Here is a 25,515-nt window from a genome sequence, read left to right on the forward strand (position 1 = left end):
TTGGCATGTCAGTTTTCAACTTCATTAATGAATGTTGCTAGCTAATTGACTCAATTATTGTTGTGGAACCCTGTTTGGCATTCTTCTTCAGCATGCCAAATGTTCAAAGTGCCATCTGTAATTTACAGTTAATAAACAGTGAGACAACAGATGACAAACGTCTTTCTGGAAATATTTTTTCTGTTACAGTTTTTCCATTATAGATACATACATACATATATATATATATATATGTAACTTCCGAGTTCCACTCCTTTTTGTCATTTATGATATCATTGAGGTTTAACGTAATGCTGGGGAACAATTGCCAGAGGTAGTCATCAAAGTAGTACCGATTCACAGACGTATAAATCCAGACTCCCAGCAGGTTGCCCAGATTGAAGAAGCAGCAGAGATCAGATGCTGCCAAAAGGTGTCTGTGGTCTCAGTTGACAGGGAAGTTACTCTGGGTCTACATGGGTCTACATACATATACAGCCCTTCATTTGGGAGGAAAAAAATATATAAATAACCAAGCTGAAGAACAGGAGTGCCAAAAATGAGCTCTGCCAGCTACTGTCTTGCCTTCGTTCAGGTAGCTGAAAGCTGAACACAGATATTGTAATCACATTGAAGAAAAGGGCTGTAAATGAACAACACAGTAAGTGTTGTGGGAGGAAATGGGTTCCCTACTTATTCTTTAATTAGCTGAACACATGTGAAAAATATACAGCAGGGAATGAGCCTCACTGCATTTTCCATCTGCACGCTGGGAGGTGAGAGAAATTAAAATGGCAGCATAGAGCCAGTTCTGATAAGTTTTACTGTATATTGGTGCTCACCTCAAGCATTCCATTGTGGAATACGTAACAGGTTTATTAACGTCACTGATAAATACAATCTCACCAACTTAATGGTAAATATCCACAAAAATTATTATACTGCTCAAAACCATAAAGGAAGACTATCTTGGAAATAAGTAAAGTGCATTTATATAGCCCTGTAAAGACATTCAGCACTTGTGAAAATATTGAGTAACACAGATAAGCCTATTTTAATAATGTGAATCTTTTCACCTTGATGGCACATTGATATATCTATACTATACAAAACTTTTCTAATGTTCATTAAATTGTCAAAAATATTTTTGCCAGAAGAGAATCTGTTACAATCACTTATCCTCAAAGACCCATGGTATCTTCTGCCTCTATATCTTTTCTGTTTACTTTTTCTCTTCACATCATAAAACGTCTCTTCCTGAAATGACATATGCAAACAAATAAATGGACATGTAGTAGTTATATTCACTACTCTAGATATCCATAATAGACAGTCTTCCTTTACCTTTAGCACTGGAAATGCACCCTTTATTGGTATTGAATGAATTATCACCACATGTAGACCTGAATCCAGTGTGTATGTGTTGTCTTGTTTCTGCAGACTGTTATTGTAACCCTTTTGGTTCAGTCCATGATCGCTGTAATGACAGAGGATTTTGTGAGTGTAAGGAGGGAACATCAGGGCCTAAATGTGATAAATGTCTGCCGGGATATATCTGGCACAGCTTGGGCTGTCAACGTAAGTAACTCTGAGAGTCGCCCCTCTCATGCAACTTTGCTGCCTATGGGTCTGTGTGCTATCATGTGCAGCTACTGAAGAGCAGAAAATGAGCAAAATGCTCTATGAGCTGTAAGAATGCCATAATGCCTGAACCTTTTGGGAAACTCCCAGCTGAGGACACTGACTGTGCCATCCATTTATTTCAATGCACTTTCAGTGTCTTCTCTCTCTCTCACTAACACCTCAAGGAGTTCCCACTGAGCTATGTAAACACACGTCTTGACAACTGTGAAATAAGTTTTTTATACTAAAACATCAGCATATTAACTTCAAATTCAAAATTCTTCCTAAAAGATAAAAGGTGATTTCTCTGCACATTCACTTTTTTTCTGTCCTAAACTTCAGCTTCTTGAATAAGTTAACCTTTCATACCTTAAAACTGTCCCTGGACAATAACTGCAAAACACTGGCTCGTTACCTGTAATAATTAGTGAAAACTAGATGAAAGCTAAAGGTTGAAAAAAATGGAGGTATACTTAACATCCTTAAAAAGAAGAGCTGAAATTTTTCTTGAGTGGTGCTTGGGCAGATGTTGTTTCAATGCTTAGTTATATATTTAGCTTCTCTTTTGGTTTACAGGTCTTATAAACAGATGAGTGGAAATACCACTTCAACATATAGAGGATTAGACCTTTATTGCAAATTTTGTTTGTGGTAAATTCTTAACATTTTTTTTATAACTGTTTTGATCATCTACTTCCAGAAGCTCTGGAGAGTCCTCTTATGTGTTTCCTTCACGTTTTCTCATTGCCTTTCTCCATTCTTACACACACACATTAAAGACATATTTCTACAAGAGCTTGCTTGTGATTCTTAAGACTGAGAAACACAGAAATTGTAATTACTGACACCAATTAGCCAAATATTATAAAATTGGTCAGTAGCCATACAAATGCTCTAAACACTCTAAAACAAATACAAATCTTATATCATAAATTAAAAAGAAACAAACAAAGAGTAAAGCTAGAGATTACCGCTGCCTCTCCAAGTGATGAGTGCCTCTGAAGTAGAAAAGCTGGACTTGTGACAACAAATCTATCTGGAAAGAAAACCATAAATAGTTTCAGGAAAGATTGTGATAATTAACCGATTAGCATTAAAGAGAGTATATGAAGAAAAAGGACATTTGCGTGGGCAACACTATTCAGTGCTACCTGAGAAAATTTTACTTCTTCAGCTTCTGCCAGAAACCTCCTCTTTATGTTTGGCAGGTCATTTCAACCATACTTTTCACACATGGTTGTTAATTGTATTCTCATTTTCCAGATGCCTGTACTTGAGTTTTGATTCACAAAATTATTGGGCACTTAGAGATGCAGCAGAGAGCAGGTGAAGTAGTGTTTCAAGTCTCAAAGTTCTCTATTATTAATTTTTTGCCAAATCAGATCCTAGGTATCTCCCAAACAAAGCACACAGAAGTCATAGGGTCTCCCTCTGCCTTGCACCCCTTATGCAGAAGAAGGTTGTCACCACCCTGTACCTTACCTTTGGTACTGGCAAAGAAAACATTAGTTTGTGAAGCATTGAAATATTGCAGTGACAGGAACTATAGGGGAAAAAAATGAAAAAAGAAATCAATATGGTTCTCTGCAGTAGAATTTGAATAAAGTAAACACCATGTCCATACAGTGGGTCTAAAAAAGATATTAAGTAACTGAGGTATTGAACACATCTGGAAGGTTGTGGAGCAAATTTTACAGTCATATGATTAAAAATATATATATATATGTACACACCAGTTTGTCAGAGCAATTGCTTACTAATTGCAGTATTTCCTATCTTTTCAGGTTTGGACATTATGACATTTGGACATTAATGTTGTTTTAATGAGGATTTTTTGAGCCCAACATATAATTAGCTTGATTTAGCTAAATCAAGAGTATTTGTAAAAGCTTTGGACAGTTTCTGGAAGTTCAAGCTAGTACCTTTATATTTGCTGACAAAACTAATTGAGTTTCCCTCACTATGTTGTAATTTTCTGAACAAATCTGTCTGATTGTGTAACTTTTAGATATTCTCCAAGTTTTGACCAAATTATCTGATCAAATTCAGAAGAAAAACAACTAGATGCGGTTGTCAGTTTTATGGAACAGACATCAAATTGCCACGTTTTACCAAGTGCACGCTGATTTAAATCTCATTTCAAGTCTTATCATGGAGGAACAGAATTCCAATTAATTTAATTTTCTAGTATGTATTACTATTTTTCCACTGAAATCTAAACAAATGACTGGGCAAGCAAGCAGACCCCAATATTCAAGAAAAATAAGAACTCATTCTGTTGCCTTAGCCAAGCTCAAAATTATTATTTCTCTAGACACATAACATGTTTGTTTGATCTGTTTTTCCCTGAGCCTGTGCTGTATAGAAATGTATTTATGCAAAGACTGATACATACACACACACTTAACAGACAGATGTGTTTGTATATTTTTTGTTATACATACCCTATTGGCATTATTAAGAAAATCTATTATTACGGAGTTTTGTTGATAAAAACCATTGACCTAGGGCAATCAGAAGCTTGACTTGTAGATAAATAAGTTAAATCTATACTATAGCTAGTTTAATTACTTGTATGATTCTATAAGTAAATGGAGTGTTGTAATTTTATATATTAGTAAACCCATTAGGGAAAAAAAAAACCAACACAAAAGTCCTGTTGTGTTTTCTAAGGCCCACAATATATCATTTGATAAATTGCAGTTTGGAGTCTACTTTGTACCACACATGGGTAGAAGACACAGAAGCTATTATCCCCAGAACTATTAATTTAGGTACCTCACTCTTACTGATCTAATCTAAAACCTCTGAGGATCTAGGCAGAGCTCTCATCACTTGGCGTCTCTGTGCACACAGAGGTCAGATGCAATTTTAGACTTTGCCTCCCAGATAAAAAGCACTGTGATAACAGCTGTTATCTTCTTGCATTCGGGGTTTGTGCTGCATAGGGGTAGCGGTCAGCAGGGTCTGGTTGGTACAGGAAGGTTTGTTGCCCTCAGAAAAAGAGGTACAATAGATGCAACTGTGCCTTGTGCTACTTCTCAGCCCTCCCCCAGAACCGTGGATGCTGCAGGCGCTGTGTGTGCGGGGAAGTGCTGGGGGCCTCCCTGCCAGGCACCCACAATGGTTTTCTCACCAGCATGCATACATAGATCAAAGCACAGGGAATGAGTTAAGAACAGAACAGTCTGGTCTTGAAACCCTTTTAGAATTCCTGGAACATGAGAAAATACACAGCTATATTTGATTTTTCCGTTTTATAGAAATTAAACTATTTCCTTTAAAAATGAACATAAGAACATAATTAAAAGCTTCAAGCCTGGCAAGAAATTTAACCAGCAACTACAGTTGTTTTGGACCAGTCTTAAACTGAACGTAGTGCTTTGTGATAAAAGGAATCTGTATCAAAAGGTAGAAACATTTACACACAGAACCACCACCGGAGCTTTTAAAAAATGGATGAAGCCAAAATATTAAGCAGGAGCATTCACTTGATTTTCTACGTTTACTGCTTACAGTCTTGCATCTTTTGTATTTATTGGCCATAACATTTCTGGTGACTAAATTCTGTTGCATATATACAGGAGCATTTTAAAGTAACACCTTTTAATTTCACTCACAGAAGAATTGATTCCAAAACCAGCTGCATATTTATCCAATCAGGCAAAGAAAAAGCGACTCTTTCGCCAATATCAGTTTACCAGCATAGCTCAGATTTTCATTAGTCATGATCACCTCACAAGGGAAAGGTGAGGGAAGGTTCAATGATTAATATTATTCCCTATCTCCCTTCATGCAGTCAAAGACTAAATAAAGACATTGAACCCACAGCACTACAAAGGCCTAGAGCGAGTAGAAGAGTTACCAATGGTAGTGTGCACCTGATTGTGAACCTCTGTTTTAAATCATTTTCCTTCAATGGTGCAAATTTTAAACAATTAGCGAATGAGTTTTCAGCCACATGCCTTATATCAAGCTCTGAACAATTTATCTTTTTACCCTTTTTCATTGATTTTAAATAGAAACAGGCAAAGGATTACACTCTTATCTTCAATGCTAAAACTGCACTCAGTGCTTGTATCTGTCTTCCAGACTAAACTGGTGTTAGTCTGCAGCCTGTTAGATAATTCATGTTCTGTCACAGTGTGCCTTCAACTTATTACATGATTATTTAAATATGAGCTTTTTTGGGGTGGATTTTATCATGTGTTACAAATGTTATAAGCTGAGGCATTTGATCAAAATCGTCATGCAGATTGAATTGCCAAAGAAAATCAAACTTGAAATTGTAAACCCGGAACTTAAATTAACCTTTGCTTTTGGAAGATTGTGTTTACCAATCAGCAAGAAAAGAAGAAAAGATATATACCACCTATTTGTTAAAAAAACAACATTTAAAAAAAAATACATCATGCACTTCTTTCTAAACAGGTTAAATATATAAATGCAATTGTCTCCTCATTGAAGGTTAGTGATTTTTATACATGTTTGTACTCAGATGAATCTGATGAGTCCTCCAATACCTACACATTGAAGTTGTGCCTGGGAAAAAATACAAAAAAAAAAGAAATAGAAATTCAGAACCAGGATGCCCTGCTTCCCAGTTCACCATTGCAACCACCTGTGTGGGGAGCCATCTATATATTTTTATATCTTTTTACATCTTTTTTACCAATAGCAGTTTTAATGCTTTTAGCTGGTCAGGATACAGGGGGATTTCCCCCTTGCACAGGTGCTATGTACACTTTCAGTTCTGGTGTGTTTTGGTGCCAGGACTGGTACCAATAAGCACACTGCTGTGCTTGGAGCTGGAGGGAAGTAAAACAGAGAAAGAATTCATTGAAAAAGATAAAGCTCTGTTGGGGCTGAACATTGCTGTCCCCAAGGAACAACCTGCCCATGGTCCTTATACATGAAATACTGATTTCACAATACCTATCTTACATGACTGTTATGCAGACTAAACAAACTGTGCGTATGTACAGGGGTTTGGATGCAAGAGTAACAGACTCTCTTTCAAATGGCTCCAAATTCAAATCCAGAATAATTCTCCTTAAATCAATCCAGAATCCCACTGCTGCAACTCAAGGCAAAATATGGTTTACAGATGTAAGACAAGCAAGGCAAGACTACAAACAAAATTACAGCATTATCAGTCCTGATCCTCAGATGATGCAGAGCAGTGATTCCACTTGCCTCAGGGGAAGCATGCTGATGACTTACAGGTGTAATGCCATCCTCATATCCTGGGTCTTTTAAACCTGAGAAAAGACAATGTGAATGTTTTTATTAATGCATTCTTTCTAAAATACACAACCCACAGAATAACCATACAGATACTGGGATACATAGAAAATTGTGCACCAAAGTATGATTATCATGGAATGGTATTATTTTTTCATGAGATACTGGATTTGAAGGAGGAAAAGAAGGTTGATATCTCCCTTGGGAGAGGATATTTTTTATTCAGGGTAAACATGTCAGAACACAAACACTGTATATTAACAGAAATGATTAAGTGAGGCACCTTTCCTCTATGAAGAGCACAGAGGAGAAGATGAAAACACAGGATGCTCTCTCTAGATAGTTATCATACAGATCTACATAATTACTGTAGCATGTCTCAGTTGGGGATCATGTCTCAATCTGCTTTTAGCACCACTGCCTACAACGTGTATGAGATATTGTGGAAGTGGAAGAAACTGCAGAAGCAATAGATTAGAGGGGCATTGGTGAGAGCTCAAGAACGTTATCTCAGCGTGTCTGTGCTGGGAGGCCTCTCTGAACAGGATGGGGATTGTGAATTAGGTAATACCTGTGTGCAGAGAAGCCAAAGGAAATAATAGGTCATAAGCAGAGAGTGAGGCTCAGAAAAGGGGGCTAGTTAGCATAGTTACCGTGTTATTGAGAGGCACCAGGCTCTTAACAGACTGCAGCTCTTCAGGAGATTTACTCTGATAACCTGGTGATCAGACTTGCTTTCTCCAAAGTGAAAAGAAATGGTTCAGTAGCACCATTTATACACCTGACCTTTAATAGAACAATTTTTCCCCTGCAAGGTGAGGGATTGGATTGGAGCAAAGAGGGTGTTCGCCTCTTGATCTTGCCCAGGTGTCAGCTTCAAAGCTGCTATTTCATGGCTGTCTAAACTGCTCTAATTGCAAGTGCTGCAATCCCTCTTCTCCCAATTCCCTACTATTTAGTCCCACACCCCCAGCAATCTCTCAGGCACTTGTTTGACCTTTCATTGAACGATTTCAGATCTAACTCAGCAGGACGCTAACCAAAAAAAGAATAGTTTTCTGCTGTGTTTGTTCTGTGATATGAATCAGCAATGGGTTGAACAAGCAGGGGCACCCTGGGAGAGCATAACCTGCTCAGCTGGGGAGCAACGCAGCCCTGGCAATCAGGCTGGGCTGCCCTGCAGCTGTAGCACATCTGGGGGATAAGTATTCTCCTCTTTCCACCATTACTTCATTGACATAGCCTAGGAAGTTGCTGGTATTTTTACCTGACAAAGCCACATAATTTCAGGTGGATGAGCAGGTGGATAATTAAGGAAACTTCCTAAGAATGTTTTCCTTAAAAGTGTTCTGTACTAACCTATAGAAAAACCAACTACTCTCTAAGATTCTCTTGTACTGAAGCAGAATCATAACGTTTTACAGACGACAAAACTAGGATTCTGCATGCAGAGCCAAAACGGACAGCAGTGATGGATGTGAGCAGAGTGCATTTCAAAACAACCCAATTTTAAAAGAATGAATACAATTCTAGGGTCTTTGGTATTTTTGGTGCTATATCATGGGAGAGTTCTGAACAACTAAATATTAGGAAATTCATGAAAACTTAAGCAAGTAACATTATTTGTTTTCTTTAGTCAGATGATTTAAAAATGGTTAATATTTGATAGCACAATGATAAATATTTTAATAGAGTATATTGCAGTCAGTTAGGAATAGATCAAAAAGATACAAAGTAAGCTCCACTAGATAAACTTTTATTAGGTACATGAAATAGAACATAAAGCTTGATAGCAATTACCATTTAATCTATTCACATTTGGAAACGTATTGAAGGGGAAACTTATAACTCAGTTGTTATGAATTATTAAATGTTCATTTGAACAGTGATGAGCAGGACTGCTTTTCCTCTGAAAAATCTGTCATGCTTTTCTTTTAAGCCTGCTCAGTGGCCATAACTTCTATGTAATTTGCCTGCTCACTGCGTTTTTATGAGGACAGAATAAAGAGATTCAGTAGCACCACAGACACACCTAGATGAGATGTTTTTATGAAGGGGCCTTAAAAGGACCATTAAGGAGTAAGTAAAGTACTCTCCATCCTACTTAACTGCAGATAAAAACTACTGACCTGAGGCAAATAAAGATAGCCCATGCTTCCTATCTTGGCACTGATGCAACCGATGGCATTGCTGACACCAGCACATGCTGATTATTAGGGCTTCAGTATTTATTGTTTTCAGTTCCTTTACACATGTGCAAATACAACTCTCCCAAGAGATCTTGCGATTCACAATGACAGCAATATTTACCCTTTGTAAATGTATTTTCTTATAAAGTTCTTTTACTCTGCTGTTAACAATGTAATTTTTATAATAATCCTTTTAAATAGTCCTTTTTTTGATACTCATTTTGCACTTCTAATACAACAAGCTCACCAAATCATCTGCAAGCATTCTACCCCTTTAGCTCCTTTAATTTCTTTCTAATAAGTGTCTACATGATCATCTTCTCTTCCTCTAGATCCATACCCCTGAGACATGGACTAACCCTTCCAGTAACTACAAATATATCTTCAAGTTAAGCATGCAAGTACAGATTTTGACAAGGAACATGGTATGACAAAATCAGGAACAAAAGCTTGATCTTAAAAATGTCAGTCCAGCTTTTTGTCAGATCTTTGACTACTACCCTTTACGGCACAAATTTTAGTCAAGCTATTCATATGAATAACAGCTATGAAAGCAAATACTTTCATATTCTGTGATTCTGTAATATTTCAGTCAGTATAAATTTAGAGGGAACTGATAGCCCATACAAAAGTACCATGATGTAAAATATTAACAGCATTGTTCTTTCAATTTCTTTCAACCCTGCACGATTTTGAGATAGTTTTGTTGATTAGAAACTGTTGTTCTCTCATGTTGAACTACAGTCAATGGCATCATCACTGGAATAGATATTTAACTAAGCCTTAAGAAATAGCACCAAGCAGCTATAGATCAGGGGTACACAGGGGCTAAAATAAAGAGCTACCAGGTTTGTTACCCATGTACACTAACCAGTCCCCATCTATGCTGACAAGTGCAGGAGGAACAAACAACTCCAGTGTCCTCAGTATAGAAATAGCAATCCATAGGAGACAGTTCAACAGGGTGTTCTGCTAATGAGATGCTGCATCACTGAGCTCTGAATGTTACACATACTTTAAATGGGAATTGAAGTTCCTTTTTAAGCCAAAAGATCCTTGAAACAGGACTCTTACTTTGAAGAGTTTAGAATTATATTTCCAAGGAGAGTAAAGAGAGTTTCACCACATGTAGTTGTTTCTTTAAAGAGCTAAAGCTGCATTTTGATCATGAGGCAATAAGCACTTAGTAGCATCCAAGGAGAAGAAGATTCTCCTTGATTCTCACAAGATTCAAAAATCTGGCTTGCTTCCTACTGATTTCAAGAACTGGAGAATCCCACAATGAGATATAAACTGAGGCCATTAGGGCAAGGAAATTAATATTGAGGGCAAACATAGCATCCTTAAATCAGCTCTGTTATGTTGACATTATGCAGCAAAGCACAGCTCTCTGCAAGGAGGCTTCAGTTCTCAGAAAGAGCGTCCTATCCCACATATCTTTATAGACAGGTTACAATAGTGTATTGCCACACAAATGTCTCAAAAATTGAGCCAGATATTTTGAAATGCCTCAAATTACGTATGCACGTGTGCCATTCAGTACACGGCTGGGGAGGAACATGAGTCTGCACGTACACTGCATAACTTCTGCAAAGGTTTGAAAATTTGGGTCAAGATTTACACCACCCATCAAAGTAAAGCCATATACTGCAACAATTTTTCTGCAATGACCTGAGAGCTTTGCTAGTTCATGCAAAACTGTTACTGATTTAAAACACAACTGAAAAGATGCTTAGAGAAGTGTACTCCAGTTATATCTTCTCCTTTATTCAGTGGCAACATGACAACTTAGCAATGATGCTGCAGCCCACACTGCACTGCACCATCAGAAGACCTTGACTGTTTTGCAAATACAAAACTTGGAGCCAGCTAAGATGTGTTGAGCACCTCCTTCACCTCCTCCCACCCATCCTGGCTTTAGCCCAAATTCCTCTGTTCCAGTTCCAAGCACTTCCCTTTAGCACTCCTCCTTCTGTTTTAGCTAAACAGCTACTCATTCCGTAGCTTTCTTGCAGTCCTCAGAAAACTAGCATCCCACTCAGCTCTGCCATGTTACCACTCCAGAAATGCCATCTCACAAAGGCAGCATAAAATCTTTGCCTTTCACCCTCCTCTCACTCTCACTTCACTGGATGTGTGTTTCAAACCTGAGCAGGAGCCATGCTGGAGTCACTGCTGCCCAAAACGGCAAATCTATCAGAGTTTGGCCTTATGTGCTGGCTGGCATTTACAGCCAGAATTCCAGCCTTTTCTTGTCCTCCATTATCACATGCAGCCATCAGCTGGCACTACACAGGCAAACACCTCCTCCCGCCATAGGAGGCAATGGAGAGGAATACAAACAGTTCTCAAGGCCTTGAGATCCACTAAGTCAGACTTCCATTGCCATCACTGCCAAGGCTGCTGAAAGAGAAGGACAAGCATGTGAGGCAGGGGGTTGCCCGGGGCAGAGGACAGCACTGGGCTCCATGAGATAAACTTGTCAGGAAATACAGCTTAATCATCCCAATTCTATTTAGCAGAAATTTGTTTCCTTTTTCTCTGAGAGTTCTACAAAGAAATATAGTCAGACGTTATGTTTTAAAGGAATATACAACATACTAAAAGTACATTTTCATAAAAATTGAGTATTTCCTGTGTGACCCTCCCCTCTCTAAACCAGAGGTGAGCATATGAGTTTGTAACATTGCTATATGCACAGCTGCTCAGGAACATGAGAAAATGGCCAAGGGCTTGGCTTCTCAGTCTTAAGTGCAGGTAGAAGACTTTTTGAGTAATACAATTAGTTCTATCCATCATTAAATTTAAGGATATTGATATAATATATCTTTAGATATATAGCATTATAGAGTATGATTATATATGTAAATATATATATAAAAATATATATATAAATAATAATAAATATCTAGCATGATTAGAGTAATTTATGTTAGAGCGATTTATTTGGTCTAGATTAATGGAGATATATTTGATATTTTTCAACTCTGGAATGACTCGACAAACTAAAAATTGGAAAAAATAATTTTAACTAATATAAAGAAAGTACTTTGAAGTGAAATCACATTTGTCAGTTATCTATTCCTCAAGGATCCCAGGTTATTTCAGTCTTCATTAATAATTAAATTTTAACAACTTTGTGCATTACAATTGATAAACAGAAATTTAAGTACGTTAATCAGCATGTCAAAAGTAATGCAAGAACCATATAAAGCTCAGAGGGAAACAGCTCTTACTCACCAGAGTCTTTCAACTCTGGACTTTTTAATATCCTGAATTATCTTAACAGTTTTTCATAGCAAGCACTATCAACATCTATGGTTAGAAACATTATCTTTAAGCTCACTTGCATGTAAGAAAGAACTTTTCAGACATTAACCGTAACAAACACATGCCGTGCGCTCTTTTTCTAAGTCTAAGCCAGGTCTATTGTTATTCAGATGTTTTTCTACATTGTGGCAAAACTTTAAGGTTGATTAAATTAGACTAGTGCAATTCTGTTACTATTCCAATAACTTAACAGTAGTAGCCTGCAAATTAATATTTTGAAAAATATGTAGGTTACCTGTATGCATTCTTCATTTGTTTTGGTCAGTGTGTAATAACGAATTATGAATTCTACCTGCGTACTTACCAAAGCGTCACTTTTGAAAAGATAAATAAATAATTAGAGCCTTTTAAATCTTGCTAAGTTGCAATATAATTAGACAAACAAAGAGTTATTTTGTGTTTTGGTGTGAGCATCTTTTGGGCATTTTTGTTGAATTGTGTGATATTATAAATCATTTTTAAAAATGTTTTCAGGTAAAACACAGGCTAAGACTGTCACATTGGTTACACCTGGGTGGCACATTGCAGGAAAACTGGTGTGCCTGAAGAAGATTGTGTTGGAAAGTGAGCATCTATTATCTGGGTTTTCCCATCTAATGGCTGCTCTGTCATGAAGATAAATGCACAGTGATACCTGAAGCAAGTCTGCCTGTAGCAATAAATATTGTTGATGAAAACTAGCATGAAGCAGTTAATAGCTTTAATTATTTGATACATTAATTTATTAGTTCTTAATTTTGCTGAGTGCTACATGTCAGCTGTTTTCTGATGATAAGAGTGGACAAGTAAAGCATAGCGCCAATTAAAATCCCACTCACAGAAAAGCATCCATTATATCTCAGACAGGAATTGTGATATAAGAATCTGCCTGTTAGTGTCATTTTTTTTTTACTTTAATAAAAAAATAGATAATAACAGGTAATATTTTTAAAGGGCTGATAAAGTAGACGGGATAAAAAGCATTTACAAATCTCTATCATGTTCCTTTTGTATGAATATAAAGCTGCTGAAGTTCTGATTGGTAAGATTAGAAGGAGGTACAATACATGCATTGGTGTTTCTAATTGTCAGAATATTCCACAGAACATTCCACATCTTGTGGAATCACATATGACACTTAAAACAATATTGCATAGTCCTTTTTTAAACTTCACAGTTTATAAACCTTTTTATAGCTAATGTCAGCAAACTCCCTTGGAAACAGTAATAACTCTGCTATTGCATTTATCTAATCAACAGTGCAATCTAGTAAATAGAGCAGGAATTCACAGGACTTGCATCATTCCCTCCTTTTGTTAGCAAAGGCAACTCTTGACTTTCCTTGGCATCAGTTTCTCTATTGTTCACTGGCAATAACAACTCTTACTCTGAAGAGCGTTGAGAGACCTACAGGGCAGAGTTTTTATCCCTGTTCTAGAGCTAACTCAACAAAAGCACTCTGAATCATTTCACCCACATTCAAAATAATAAATCAGTGTAGATTCGGAAAGAAGATCTCCTCATTTGCAGCATTGTTACTTTAACAAAAAAAGCCCCATCCCTCATTTCATACGTTTTGTAAGAACTATGTAAGTGTTTTACCTTTGCCTTTACATTGTAACTAATGTTCACATAAATTCTGCACGTTCATCTCCTCAGAGGTTTTACACCATTAACTTTGCTCATTGGTGTTTTGGTTTTCTATAGAACATTATACTGATATCTTAAATTTTTCTGTTGAAAAATGCACGCAGAGGGAATAGATAATGACATGTCAATATAAACTTGGCTTTAAGTTTCTTTGTGGTCACTGTAACATAGCTGATAAGTCACACTTCCATATGTGTGGCTCCTTTTTTTTAGTTACATACCTGTCCCATTTTAATATCTTTGATATTTATCACAGTGCAGTTAAAGAGTGCTAATGTTTCCACTACAAATGCTGTTTTATGTAGTTTAGAAGTTGATCATAACATACATTTCCAGTAGATTTTTTTTACTAATTGTTCAGTATGTCCCATGCAATTGGTCTTAGGGCAAAGTAGTGAGAAGAAAGTTTGAAACATTCATATTCTTTTAGATCACAAATAACTTTAAAATAGCACTGATTATCAATAGAAGCCATCAACACATTCTGTTACTCTCTTTTTCCACTTGCCTAAAAATTTTAGGAAAATAATTATTAGAATAATTCTAATCCCCTAAATCATTAGGAAGTATTTTCAGTTGTGATTATCTTGCCTGGTTTTGCTGACAAATAAAGTAGTAAGTGTGTGGGACTAGTTCACGGATTCTGAAAGTCTTCAATGTAATGTTCATTGGAAGAATAGCATGAAGAGAAACTTTTTTCTCTGTAAACAAAGAGAAGCTATTTGCATTCTTTTGTGTCCATTACATTATTACAAGTCAAACACCCTAGCAGTCAAGGATTCTTTCAACATTTTATGTCATTCATAATCATGTATTTGAATTGCTGACCTTTGCATGATCCTGCTTTGGTTTGTTTTCCAGGCTTTCTCCCGTCTTTTTGTGCTCTGTAAAAGCAATACTTGTTGCAGGTCTGTTTAATAGTTCTTGGGAAGTTTGAAGTAATCACTTGTCATGCATGAAGCAGAAAGTGCTGCTGTTCAGGCCAGGCCATCCTGGTAGCTTTTTGGATAGGACTGGACTGCCTGGCCATAGGTGTCTAGTGCCACTGCTAAGGAGGAATGGTAGATGGAGGTTCCACAGTGTCATGAAGCCAGGAACAAGAGAGGAGTGGGGGGGGGGAAGAGGAGTAGGGGACAGCAGGACAGGGAGTTTCCCCAGTACACAGTCCCTCCTGCAGCACCCAAACCAGGGGAGCGGAGCAGCTCTGGTGGCAGTCACAGGGTCACTCAGAGCCTGCAGGTTGACAAACGAGCCTCCAGTGTTGAGGCGGGTCTGGGCTCACACCAGGAGGTCTAATGTTGCAGGGCCAGGATGGGCAGACCCCACCAGGTCACAGGGGCAAGGACACAGGCAAGGGCCTGAGTCCAAATGCACTCCTAGAGCGGTAGGCAAAGGGTCCTTGGTGGAACCTCAGATGACACTTTTCACAGGTCATGCTCACGGCTTAGGGGCTTCCACATGGCCATGTCCAGCAGTGCACAGCTGCTCTGGCAGGGAAGCTGTGCCTCAGCTGGAGGGTCTGCAACAACCAGAGCCTGCCAGCACACCAGGGGCCAACAGCTGCCTGACATAGGGGCCATCCTCTGCCAGGCCTCCCACCACCTCTCCCAGAGCTTAAATCTCCCACAGGTCTGAAATGCCCTCTGGCACTGCTAATGGCAGAAGCTGGTCGGATTTAGAGAACTAAATCCATTCCCCCAACTGTTCATAGGGCATTTTGATGACTTCATCTTCTGTATCTGAGGAGTGTTTGTGCCTAGTCTGTTTTTATTGATAGTGGTTACATTCAAACCCTGACCTTGCTGTTGGCAACAGACGAAAAAAACTCTGTAGTTGCAATTGCTTCTCTTCCTAGTTAAGGAAAGAGAAGACAGATCATGTAAGGATGTTCATTTTTCTCCAGGAAGATAGAAATAATGGCACTGCAGCTTACAGCTTTGTAAGTGGAATATGAATGATAGGGGTATGTAGTCCCTTTTAAGCAAGTAAAGCTGTATTGTAGCTTATTGCTCTCCTGAGATTAGCTTAAAATATGATAAGGGACATACCAATTCAGTGGTGCTCCTCCAGAAGTAAAGCAATAAAAAGAATAGGGAAATTTTTTCCCCCCACTTTGGGAGTCATCTCTTTTGTAGAAGTATAAAATTGGAACCATCGAAATCAGGAAACTTGAAAGGTTAATCAGTCATTTCCTGAAACCAAGGAAGATTGAAAGGTATTAGCTCAACTATAAATTCTTAGATAACTAAATCTGGATTTGTTTTCATCCATTATAATATGCAATCTTGTGTAGTTTCTACCGAAGCTCCTACGGCTTCTCCATCATGCAAGAGTATCGATTCCAAAACCCAGTTCTCCCTCTTGTCCTTTTGACAGATTTGATGTATGTCTTCTCATTACTTTTATTAATTTAATCCACAGATTTTAGAGATGAAAAATGAGAAAGCACAGACACAACCTGTGAAAAACAATGACTTTCTACCTCTGCTACCCTTATACTATGGTTTAAAAAAAAAATTATTCTGTAGAGGATTTTGCACTTTCAGTAGTGAAACATAATCAATTAAGCTTACCCATGTGGATGCCAGGATAAATTGGTACCCATTTACAGGAGAGAGGAATTACCATCCATTCTCTGGCTGTGTGCTGGCCAGAACTCTGAATCATAGCTGCATCTTCATGTAGAAACTCTGAAGACTTCACCTGCAATGTGATTAGAACTGGCTTAGCTTTGAAGTGAGGGTTTTGCAGAAAGAACAGAAATTACACATCGGCAAACAATCTAAATGATCTACTGGAAATTTTCAGTGGACACAGTATCTCCATTACCCCCTGCTGATTTACTCTCTGATAACTTAATAAAATAGGTTTGATAAAAAAATTGTCATTTCAATCGTGCCTCTACCAGGCATTTCTAAGACAAGTCAAGATGGAGATGTCTGCCTTTTGAAACTACTCTCACTTGGTCAATGTTTGTTTCCTTGTATTGCTGGCAATATAATTAATCACAACATTGTTTCAACTTTGCACCAGAGATCTTTGTATTAATGGTTGTCATTTTATGACCATAATTTTGACACACTAAGATACGCTTTAGGCTTGTACTTGTCTACAGTGATTTATTTTTTTCTTGAGTATGTGCTTTGGTAGATAAGTGCAAACTAGTTTTCTTTTCATGCTATCAAAGCATCTACCTTGTCTTGATTTGACAGTATCTGAAGGTAGTTTTACTCCTACAGCAAATGTTGAATTACTGTCACTTCCAAACAAAGAAATTATTAGGAATATCTCATTTAAAAGAGCAATAGCTGTTTTTCATATCAGGTGTGTATGCGGATTAAAACCACCAAACAAGTCTGGTCAACACTGACGTGTGTGCATGGTAGCAAAACATTGTAAAGACATTTGGCAATAATATAAATAGTAACAATAAATTAAATTCTAATAATAATCTAACAGTACTTCTAATTGGAAGACAGGCAGGGGAAGAAATGTCAGTGACAAAACCTTCAACTCATTTATTACCCACTGGTTATTCAAATGAATACGATACTTAAGTTATAAAAACTTGAGTTTTTACTATATGCTGTGCAACACTAACCGTAACAGCCAGAGCTGTAACCTTTCAGAAGAAAGGTTAAACTACTTAAAAATTTTCCCCATCCCCTTATATCCTCTTCCCTAATATCTGCTTTATATGGGTGAAATCTCATGAGTCAGTGAAGCTCCACATAGAGATCTTCAGCACATAAGTATGTATTGTATTTTTAGGATTGTTTCCAAATAATGGAGATACTTTGTTGTTGCTAACTCTGACAATTTAAAAATATTTTGATTGTAGTCATTTATGTTCAACTGGAATATGCAACTGGATACAAGTGGAAACAATTTTACACCTTTGTATTTGAATGAGACTAAGTGTTTTGCATTTCCCAATTCTATTACTGTCTATTTGACAAATTGTAGGGAAAATATACTTTCCCAGTGGCAGAGGTTTTCTTGTGCACGTTTGCTAAATGCATGTGTAGATGTTCATAGTCTTATTAGGCATACACAAGCTTCTTCATTCAGTGCAATTTCTTTTATATTCTGTGATTGTTTTTACCATTTATTGATTAAATAATCACTTTTTTAGAGAATAATGCATGTTAGTTACAGACTCTTCATAGTATTCATAGGAACTAATTCTGTATTTGACAAGAAATCGCTTGTGTTTGGCTTGAATTTACTGAACTTATTTATGTAGTGAGATGAAACCTCCTAATCTTTTCATGACATTTCAATATGCTGTTCCCAGCTCTATATATATAGACAACCACTGCATGTATTGAAGCTACCTATGAACATCATTACTGAAAACATGGGTTTCACTGTGCTTGGGTTTTTACTCACTTATGCAGACAGAATATTCTGTTAGCGTGCGTGCTGAAAATTTCCTCACACAGGAGTTCAAGTAACATTCCTTACTCAAGAAGTACCAAGGAAACAAATGCATTAGAGAAAGAAACAGCCAAAAATAATTTCTTCAGCCACAAGACCTGCACACTCTCAAAGTTATGAATAATGGGTGGAATCCAAGGTCAAAAAATTCTTGTGACTTCAGTGGTGCCAGTCACACAAACCACTGACAAACAGTGTGGAAAATTCACTGCAGCACAAGTAGGGTCAAAGCCTGCCATCGAGTGCTTTAGAAAAGACAAAAATGCTGTATAATATATTCAGAGCTGTCAACCCACCAACTTGTCCAGGGATGATAATACTCATGATCTGGGAAACAAAAAGGAGAAAAGTAAAGGAATGATTTTAAAAAGAGAAGAGAGGAAGAGAGAAGGCTGTAACAAATGATGCCACAAAAAGAGCACACGGAAGAAAAATAGTGATGGAAGATAACATAGAAAACATTGCTTGAAGTTAAAGTCTTCAGAATTCAAGAAAGGAAACAAGGACCTCTAATAAAAAGTTATCTTTCTGTGATTTTTTCATTAATAATCTTTATAGTGTGCCCACAAACAATAAAATGTCATCATAAATGCAAATTTTGATGCAGAAAATAACCACCACCTATCCCAGCTCAAAAAAGTTGTGCTTTTGAATATGTGCTTTTTTTTTTAACGTCAGAAGCCTGTCCCACAGATGCTACTGTAGGCAAGCTGTACAAAAATAAAGGTAGCACAAAGAAACGTACAAAATGTATTTTCTCTGTGCTTGGATGGCTTTTGGGAAAGACAGGAGTCTAAGCAAAACTGTATTTAAGTTCAGTAGTACATTGTTTTTCTGTCTGAGCAGCAGCAGACTAAAAGCCTTGTGCATGTGCTCTGAAGCTGCCCAGACACAGTGCTCAGAAAGACCATTAAGCCAACAGCACAATCCTGTGCCTGAGGTGCCCCTCCAGATCAAAGAGAACAATGCTTTGCAGTTGTGCTTCCCTCTCTGTATTGCTGCTTCAGAACTAAAAATCAGCCACAGTTGTCTAAACTCCTTGCTTTCAAGAAGCTGCAAAGGTATTAAAGCTGAGTTTTGGAGAGACTCAGAAATTTTCATGTATTATTCAGATTTGAACGTTTAAGAGGAAAGTAGACATTTGTCAAAGAGTCTTACTCTCAGTATTTCATTAAATACCAATATAAATTCTATGAAATACTAGCACATCGTTTACCCCTTGAACCACTTGAGCAGGCTCAAAGACTGGTATTTTCCTCTTGTTTTCCCTTTTTATTCCATTTCCAAAAGTATCAACTAATTTCAGGGGTTTCTTGAGTGGGAAGGGGGAGGGGGAGGTAGTCCCAAGGACAGAAAAGTTTCAAGTAGCCATCCAAATGGCCATCCATTTCCATGTGCTTTTTTTTTGTCTCTTTTAGGTAGTGTTTTAAGGATCCCATAATCAGACAATAGTTAGATTGTAAATTGATGAATTGTGAAAATAACTTAAAACCTATTTCCTTTATTTTGCTTTAAATATTTCACTTCCCACAGTAGCACAGAGCTGGAGATTGTGCTCAGAAATATCCCCCAAAAAGGCCTGCAAATCTCTCCAAATAGATATCTGTTCTGGTTTGTAAGTGATCAGTTTGATGCTCTGTCTTCTAATTAACAAAGGCCTGTCAGCAATCTCACAGCTAGTTCAGGCACACAGGTCTTAACAGTGATGTGCGATGACTTCAGAATTAGGTCTTTTATTTGCATGACTTTTCTGTGTTTCATTCTTTGATCAGAACTTGATACCTGATGCTGTTCAGATGAGTTCAAACTCATTTTCATTACTTGTGATGGTGAAGATAAGGCAGAGCTCGTTCAACACATCTCTGCAGTGGAGGCAACATTTCACTGCTTGGAGCATAAGAAGGGGCAGGGTGATGGCAGGCAGGAGAAGTAGAAGGGGTGCAACAGGCAGAAAAGCCCTGGATTGCCAGGTCGGCTGCTGCTGCTGCTTGGGGAAACAAAAAAGCCAATGGCCAGGCACATGCCACCAGCCCTACCTGTGCCCACCAGCCCTACCTGTGCCCACCATCACCAGCTGCAGCCGCTCCCCTTGGCCTTCAGCACAGAGCAAGGGGCAGCAAGATCCTGACCCTTCCTGCCCTGCTCAGCAGCTCCTGGGTCACTGCCTTCTCTGGGTAAAGCCTAGAGCTTCTTGTGAAATGAAATGTTTTATAACATGTATTTTAGAAAAATACTGTGTTAAGATTAGAAACATTGTTAATTTTCATAACAACAACTAATATACTTGCCTTGCTTTGGACTTGGCAGGATGCCGACTACTTTTAAAGCATAAATTTTGTTTCAACTTCCAGTGAAAGTACTTCCCTTTGTGCTGCTGATGTTCTACACTCATTATCTGTAGCTAATCCAATTCCTAAACTGAATAAACATAATTAGTTAATATTAAAGTTTTAAAAGTAATCCTGACCATGCTTTCAGGAAGGTAAAAATGGTATTAGAGTTGGTTAAAATAAAATTAAAACAAAATTGGCAAAAAATAAATAATGGGATTTCATAACTTTTTCAGAATTGTTTCATTTAACTTCCAAATCACAATTGGCCATCTACTTGATACATATATGTGCATACATATGTGTGTGCAAGAGAGATACAAGCACAAAATTAAGAAAAAGAAAGCCTTGAAAATACAAGATTAACAGTTCCAGAATTTTCAGCTACACAGTAGTTTGCTGAGAACAATAAAATCTACCTGTTTTACCTTAATGTGTTTCTGTGGGCAAACACTTAAAAGGATGCAGGAATAACGACGAAGCCTTTGATCCATCCGTTCATTAAGTACATTTTAAAAACGTTCTAATGAGAAAGAAATGGTCTGATTTAGAAATCAGCATCTATAATGTTGTATCCAGAATTTTGTAGACAGCAATGTTTAGAGGCATTTGCTAGCAGCCCACATCAGTGTGTCAGGCAGAACAGCCAGCATGGAGCAAAACGACACTTCAGCAGCCTCTTACTACAAACCACATCTGGGCTAAGGGCCTCTTAGAATAACAGGCTATAGTCATCAAAATAAGTTTAAAAATAGGGAAGGTATTTGTTTTATAATAAATAAATATTGTTTACTTCATCCTTGGGAAAATTTGGATAAATTATTCCAGGCAAAAAATGTGAAACATCTCATTTGCTGTTTAAGTGGGATTTAATGAACTATTGAATCCCACTCAGTGAAGGCAAACAATGGTCTACGTTGATGGGACAGATATTTCACCATTTTCATTGCCTAAATTGTAGGAAGCATCCCAGCAATAACTAGTCTAGAACATGTAGATTCAGTAGCTGTACCATCAGATAAAGTACTTTGATTTTGCATATTGAGACAGCTAAATATATACAATATGAATAATAAAGTCAACATCAAAGATACAGTCTCAGTTATGAGAGTTGCAATACAAATATTGACTTTTCAAAGACATTTCATTTTTTCTGCCTGTTAAGTGTTACATTTTCTGGGTTGTTAATCTCATCACATTTATTAGGTGATGACCTACTGTTTTCTTATACATAAGAGAAACACTACTTTTTGTAATGCATATATAGAACATTAAGATTAAAATTTAGATATAGGGTCATCATCAACGTGTTGTTTGTTGTACCTTAATATTCCAAGTTTTCCATTACAATTCAGAAACTGGACAACAATGTAAAATCCATAGTTCTTAGTAAAAATCTTTGATTGCTAGAGGAATCACTAAAAGAAATAATGATTTAACTGTTCTCTCTCAATTGCATCTACAGGTTTCTAACACACTGCATTATTATTTGTCCCACTTGGATGCAGAACATTTGTCAGAGAGTCCTTCTAGAGTGAGAAAATTATTTTTCTGAAAGCAAGCCAGGACAGATAAGATTACTAGTGAGGTTACTGGTGCACTAAAATGGTACAGATTTATGTAGAATTGCATCACTTAAGAACTTGGACTATTTCAATTGTAATTCTTTTGATATTTGGGTTGCTTTTGAAAATAAGTGAATTAATATTTGTAAAATTGTACTTTTTTGTAGCAATAAACAGTAACGTTTAAAGTAAAATTAACAATATTTTCCCTATTCTGAATTATTTAGGGTATTTCCAGGCTAAGGTACACATAAACAGCATATAATGTTGAGTCTCATTCTAAACCAAATAATCTTTTCCCTAATTCTCTGAGTTAAAATTTTTACTGTTACATTCTACCTAGATAGGTTCAAGGTGTTTTCTAAAACTGCCTCTCCTATGGAAGGCAGAGCTTAATCCAGCACATATTCCAGTGATAACATCTGGAATAAAACACAGATTGATACATTTAATTAGTATGTTTCTCATACCTCTGCATTTTTACCCATTAAATACTTCAATTAAATAATACAAAGTAAAGCTGTCAATTTGTCAAATACTATTACATTATGCAGGCTGTATTATTTTCTCTTAACTCTTTTGTCAGATCTGATCTCTGAAGTTATCAGGCTACAATATCTAAGATAGCTTTAAGATGCCATGAACTAAAGTAGCAAATCTAATTAAGATGAAATATTTGATCTATAATGGAAATAACATTATCTTTTTTCCCAGATGTGTATTCCATATAACCCCCATCCAATAGCATGCTGAATTTCCTGCCTGTGCTTGCCTTATCTTTTTTGCATAACTTTTTCAGATCATTAATACATGCAGTTCTTGGTTATAAAACCTTGCCTTCTCATGCAGATCATTTTACTTTAGCAAAGCCATATTGCATTTGTAACCACTGGTCATGGTTTCCAAAAGCTCTAGATACATTTCCCCTTTCAAATAATAACACACCCAGCTACAGTTTCAGTTCAGCAATAACTATAAAGATGCAGATATTGCTACAAGGAATGTATTAGTATTCATATTATTTTGTTATTAATTAATCATTCATATAAAATAATTAATATCAGAGTCAGTGGTCTTAAGTGGCCAAGATAGTTCTCCAAGACTACAGCCTTAAAAAATAAAGGATGAAAAAATATCAAATAAAATAAAAATTCAAGTGTTTGAAAAAATACATCCCCTGTTTACATGTCACAGGACGAGGAGGGAGGTAGAGCTTTAATTCCGGTTTTAGTGCAGTTTCACCTGTAGATGAACTTATATTTATTCTGCTTTTCTTTCCCTCCCTCCCCTGCTATCTTGCAGCAAACGTATGTGACAATGAACTACTGCATTGCCAGAACGGCGGGACGTGCATCAACAACGTGCGGTGCCAGTGTCCTCCGGCTTACACTGGCATTTTGTGCGAGAAGCTGAAGTGTGAGAGGGATCCAGGAGGCTGCGGCCAGAACTCGGGCCAGGGGGCAATGGCACACAGGCCTCTCGTACTGCTGACTGCTCTTCTGGCAGCAGCAGGACTCTGCACGTGGTAGGCTCCGTGTGCTGGATGGCATCACACTCAGACTGCTTCAAATGAACGTGCCACACAAAAACAGGACAACACCCAAGCGTTTGCTACTGAAATCTAAAAAGGAAAAAGGAGAGAAAAAATAACCACATACAGACTAAGAAGGCCTAACTGAACTAAGCCATATCAATCAGTTATGGACAGGGCTCTGAGTCAAGACTGTTCACCTCTGGCTCAAGACACGTTGGCAGCTGCCTGTTCTGTCAAATCAATCAATGCCGGCTGCAAAGCTTACACAGGACTGAAACGGCTTTGACGGCCCCCAGAATGGGAAGAGAATTCAAACAACATTTGCTACTCCTATATGGTGCGCTACTGTACCTCTGCCCGGTGTGTGGACCGACCAAATAAAGGCATTCTTTGCTGTCAGTGCATTGTGGATATAAGGAAATCTGTAAAAGCTGCCATATTGGCCTGCTTCAGTCCCCAAATCCTTCCCAACCTGTGCTTTAGTGAACGTTGCTCTGTAACCCTTGTTGGTTGAAAGATTTCTTTGTCTGATGTTAGTGATGCACATGTGTAACAGCCCCCTCAATAAAACTCAAGCCAGTCATATCCTTGTATACCTTAGAAGCACTGCATCAGTAAGATGCTGTGTTCACCTACTGTACAAGAGTGGCTATAGGACAAAAAGTGTATTTATCCTTTTGTATTCAAATGAAGTTATTTTTCTTGAAATAATGTACAATGTAGATTTTTTGTATTATTGCCTATTTGTGTTACCAGACAATTTATTAATGTATTTAATTCTAATCAGATAAGAGAAAACTATTACTTTTTATTTAGTCCTTTTCTTTTTCCTTTCATTTAATTGTGCAGAGATTTCTCTGTATGGGCAACGTGCTGGCATCAAAGAATATCAGTTTACATATATAACAAGTGTAATAAGATTCCACCAAAGGACATTATAAATGTTTTCTTGTTGCTTTAACACTGGAAGATTTCAAAGAATAAAAATTCCTGCATAAACAGTTCCAGGATGACGCATTGCTATTTCTTAAGGCCTTTTTAGAAAACAAAAAACAAACAAAATATTTATGATTTTACCACCTAGTGTGGAAGAAACCCAGATTCAAAAGTGGAAATTACATCATAACAATCTAACCTGGCTTTATTGTTACTACTGTCATACTCCTGCAAGCAACCTTAAATGTAAAGGACATAATTTACTTGAGGAAGCTTTCATCAAATCCTAAGACTGAAAAAGGTATTAAAACTTGAATAGCTCTCATCTTTGTTCTCTCAATTAATCACAGACATTATTCCAACACCAAATTACAAGGTATCATAGAAGCTAGTCTTTAATTCACACTATTTTTGCGGATTATGGCAATAATGAAGTGGATATAACCACAGCTTATATTGTTTCTCCAAAAGCTTCATTAAAATGATATGTTTATATATGTAGTAGTCTGCTTAAGAAACTGCAAAAACAGCAGCAATCACAAAAAAGCCAAGATTTAACTTTTAATAAAGTAAAATTCAATATTTAGAAGGAATGTCAAAATATACAGCAGTGAATAGGTAAAAAGTGCTGCTCCAGCAAATAAAGTTTTTTTCAAGTATTGCCCAGGGTGTAATAAATTCTTGTTTCTGCCTTTTATTAGGCCAATTACTGAGTG

The 25,515-nt window shown here is 37.2% G+C and overlaps 1 protein-coding gene and 1 long non-coding RNA gene across 12 annotated transcripts in view; one reads left to right on the top strand and one right to left on the bottom strand.

The window, feature by feature from the left end:
* LOC127477058 (uncharacterized) overlaps window positions 1-3,498 on the bottom strand; it is a 32,056-nt gene extending 28,558 nt beyond the window's left edge. The window contains exons 1-3 of the long non-coding RNA XR_007906832.1: window positions 3,085-3,498; window positions 2,574-2,638; window positions 1,324-1,456 (exon numbers count right to left, since the gene is read on the bottom strand). This is a non-coding gene — a long non-coding RNA (uncharacterized LOC127477058). The remainder of the gene's footprint in view (window positions 1-1,323; window positions 1,457-2,573; window positions 2,639-3,084) is intronic.
* NTNG1 (netrin G1) overlaps window positions 1-24,868 on the top strand; it is a 497,227-nt gene extending 472,359 nt beyond the window's left edge. For 7 of the 11 annotated variants that reach the window (XM_051800381.1, XM_051800372.1, XM_051800440.1 and 4 more), the window contains 2 exons: window positions 1,420-1,557; window positions 23,632-24,868. In XM_051800381.1, the coding sequence (XP_051656341.1) occupies window positions 1,420-1,557; window positions 23,632-23,858 (365 nt within the window). In that variant the 3' untranslated portion in view covers window positions 23,859-24,868. The remainder of the gene's footprint in view (window positions 1-1,419; window positions 1,558-23,631) is intronic. The other 4 variants (XM_051800409.1, XM_051800425.1, XM_051800433.1 and 1 more) reach the window with 1 other exon arrangement.
* Window positions 24,869-25,515: the final 647 nt, after the last annotated feature.

Source organism: Manacus candei, unplaced genomic scaffold, assembly GCF_025592945.1.
Source record: "Manacus candei isolate 608988 ecotype Guabito, Panama unplaced genomic scaffold, ASM2559294v1 h1tg000005l, whole genome shotgun sequence".
In the NCBI taxonomy this organism is placed as follows: domain Eukaryota; kingdom Metazoa; phylum Chordata; class Aves; order Passeriformes; family Pipridae; genus Manacus; species Manacus candei.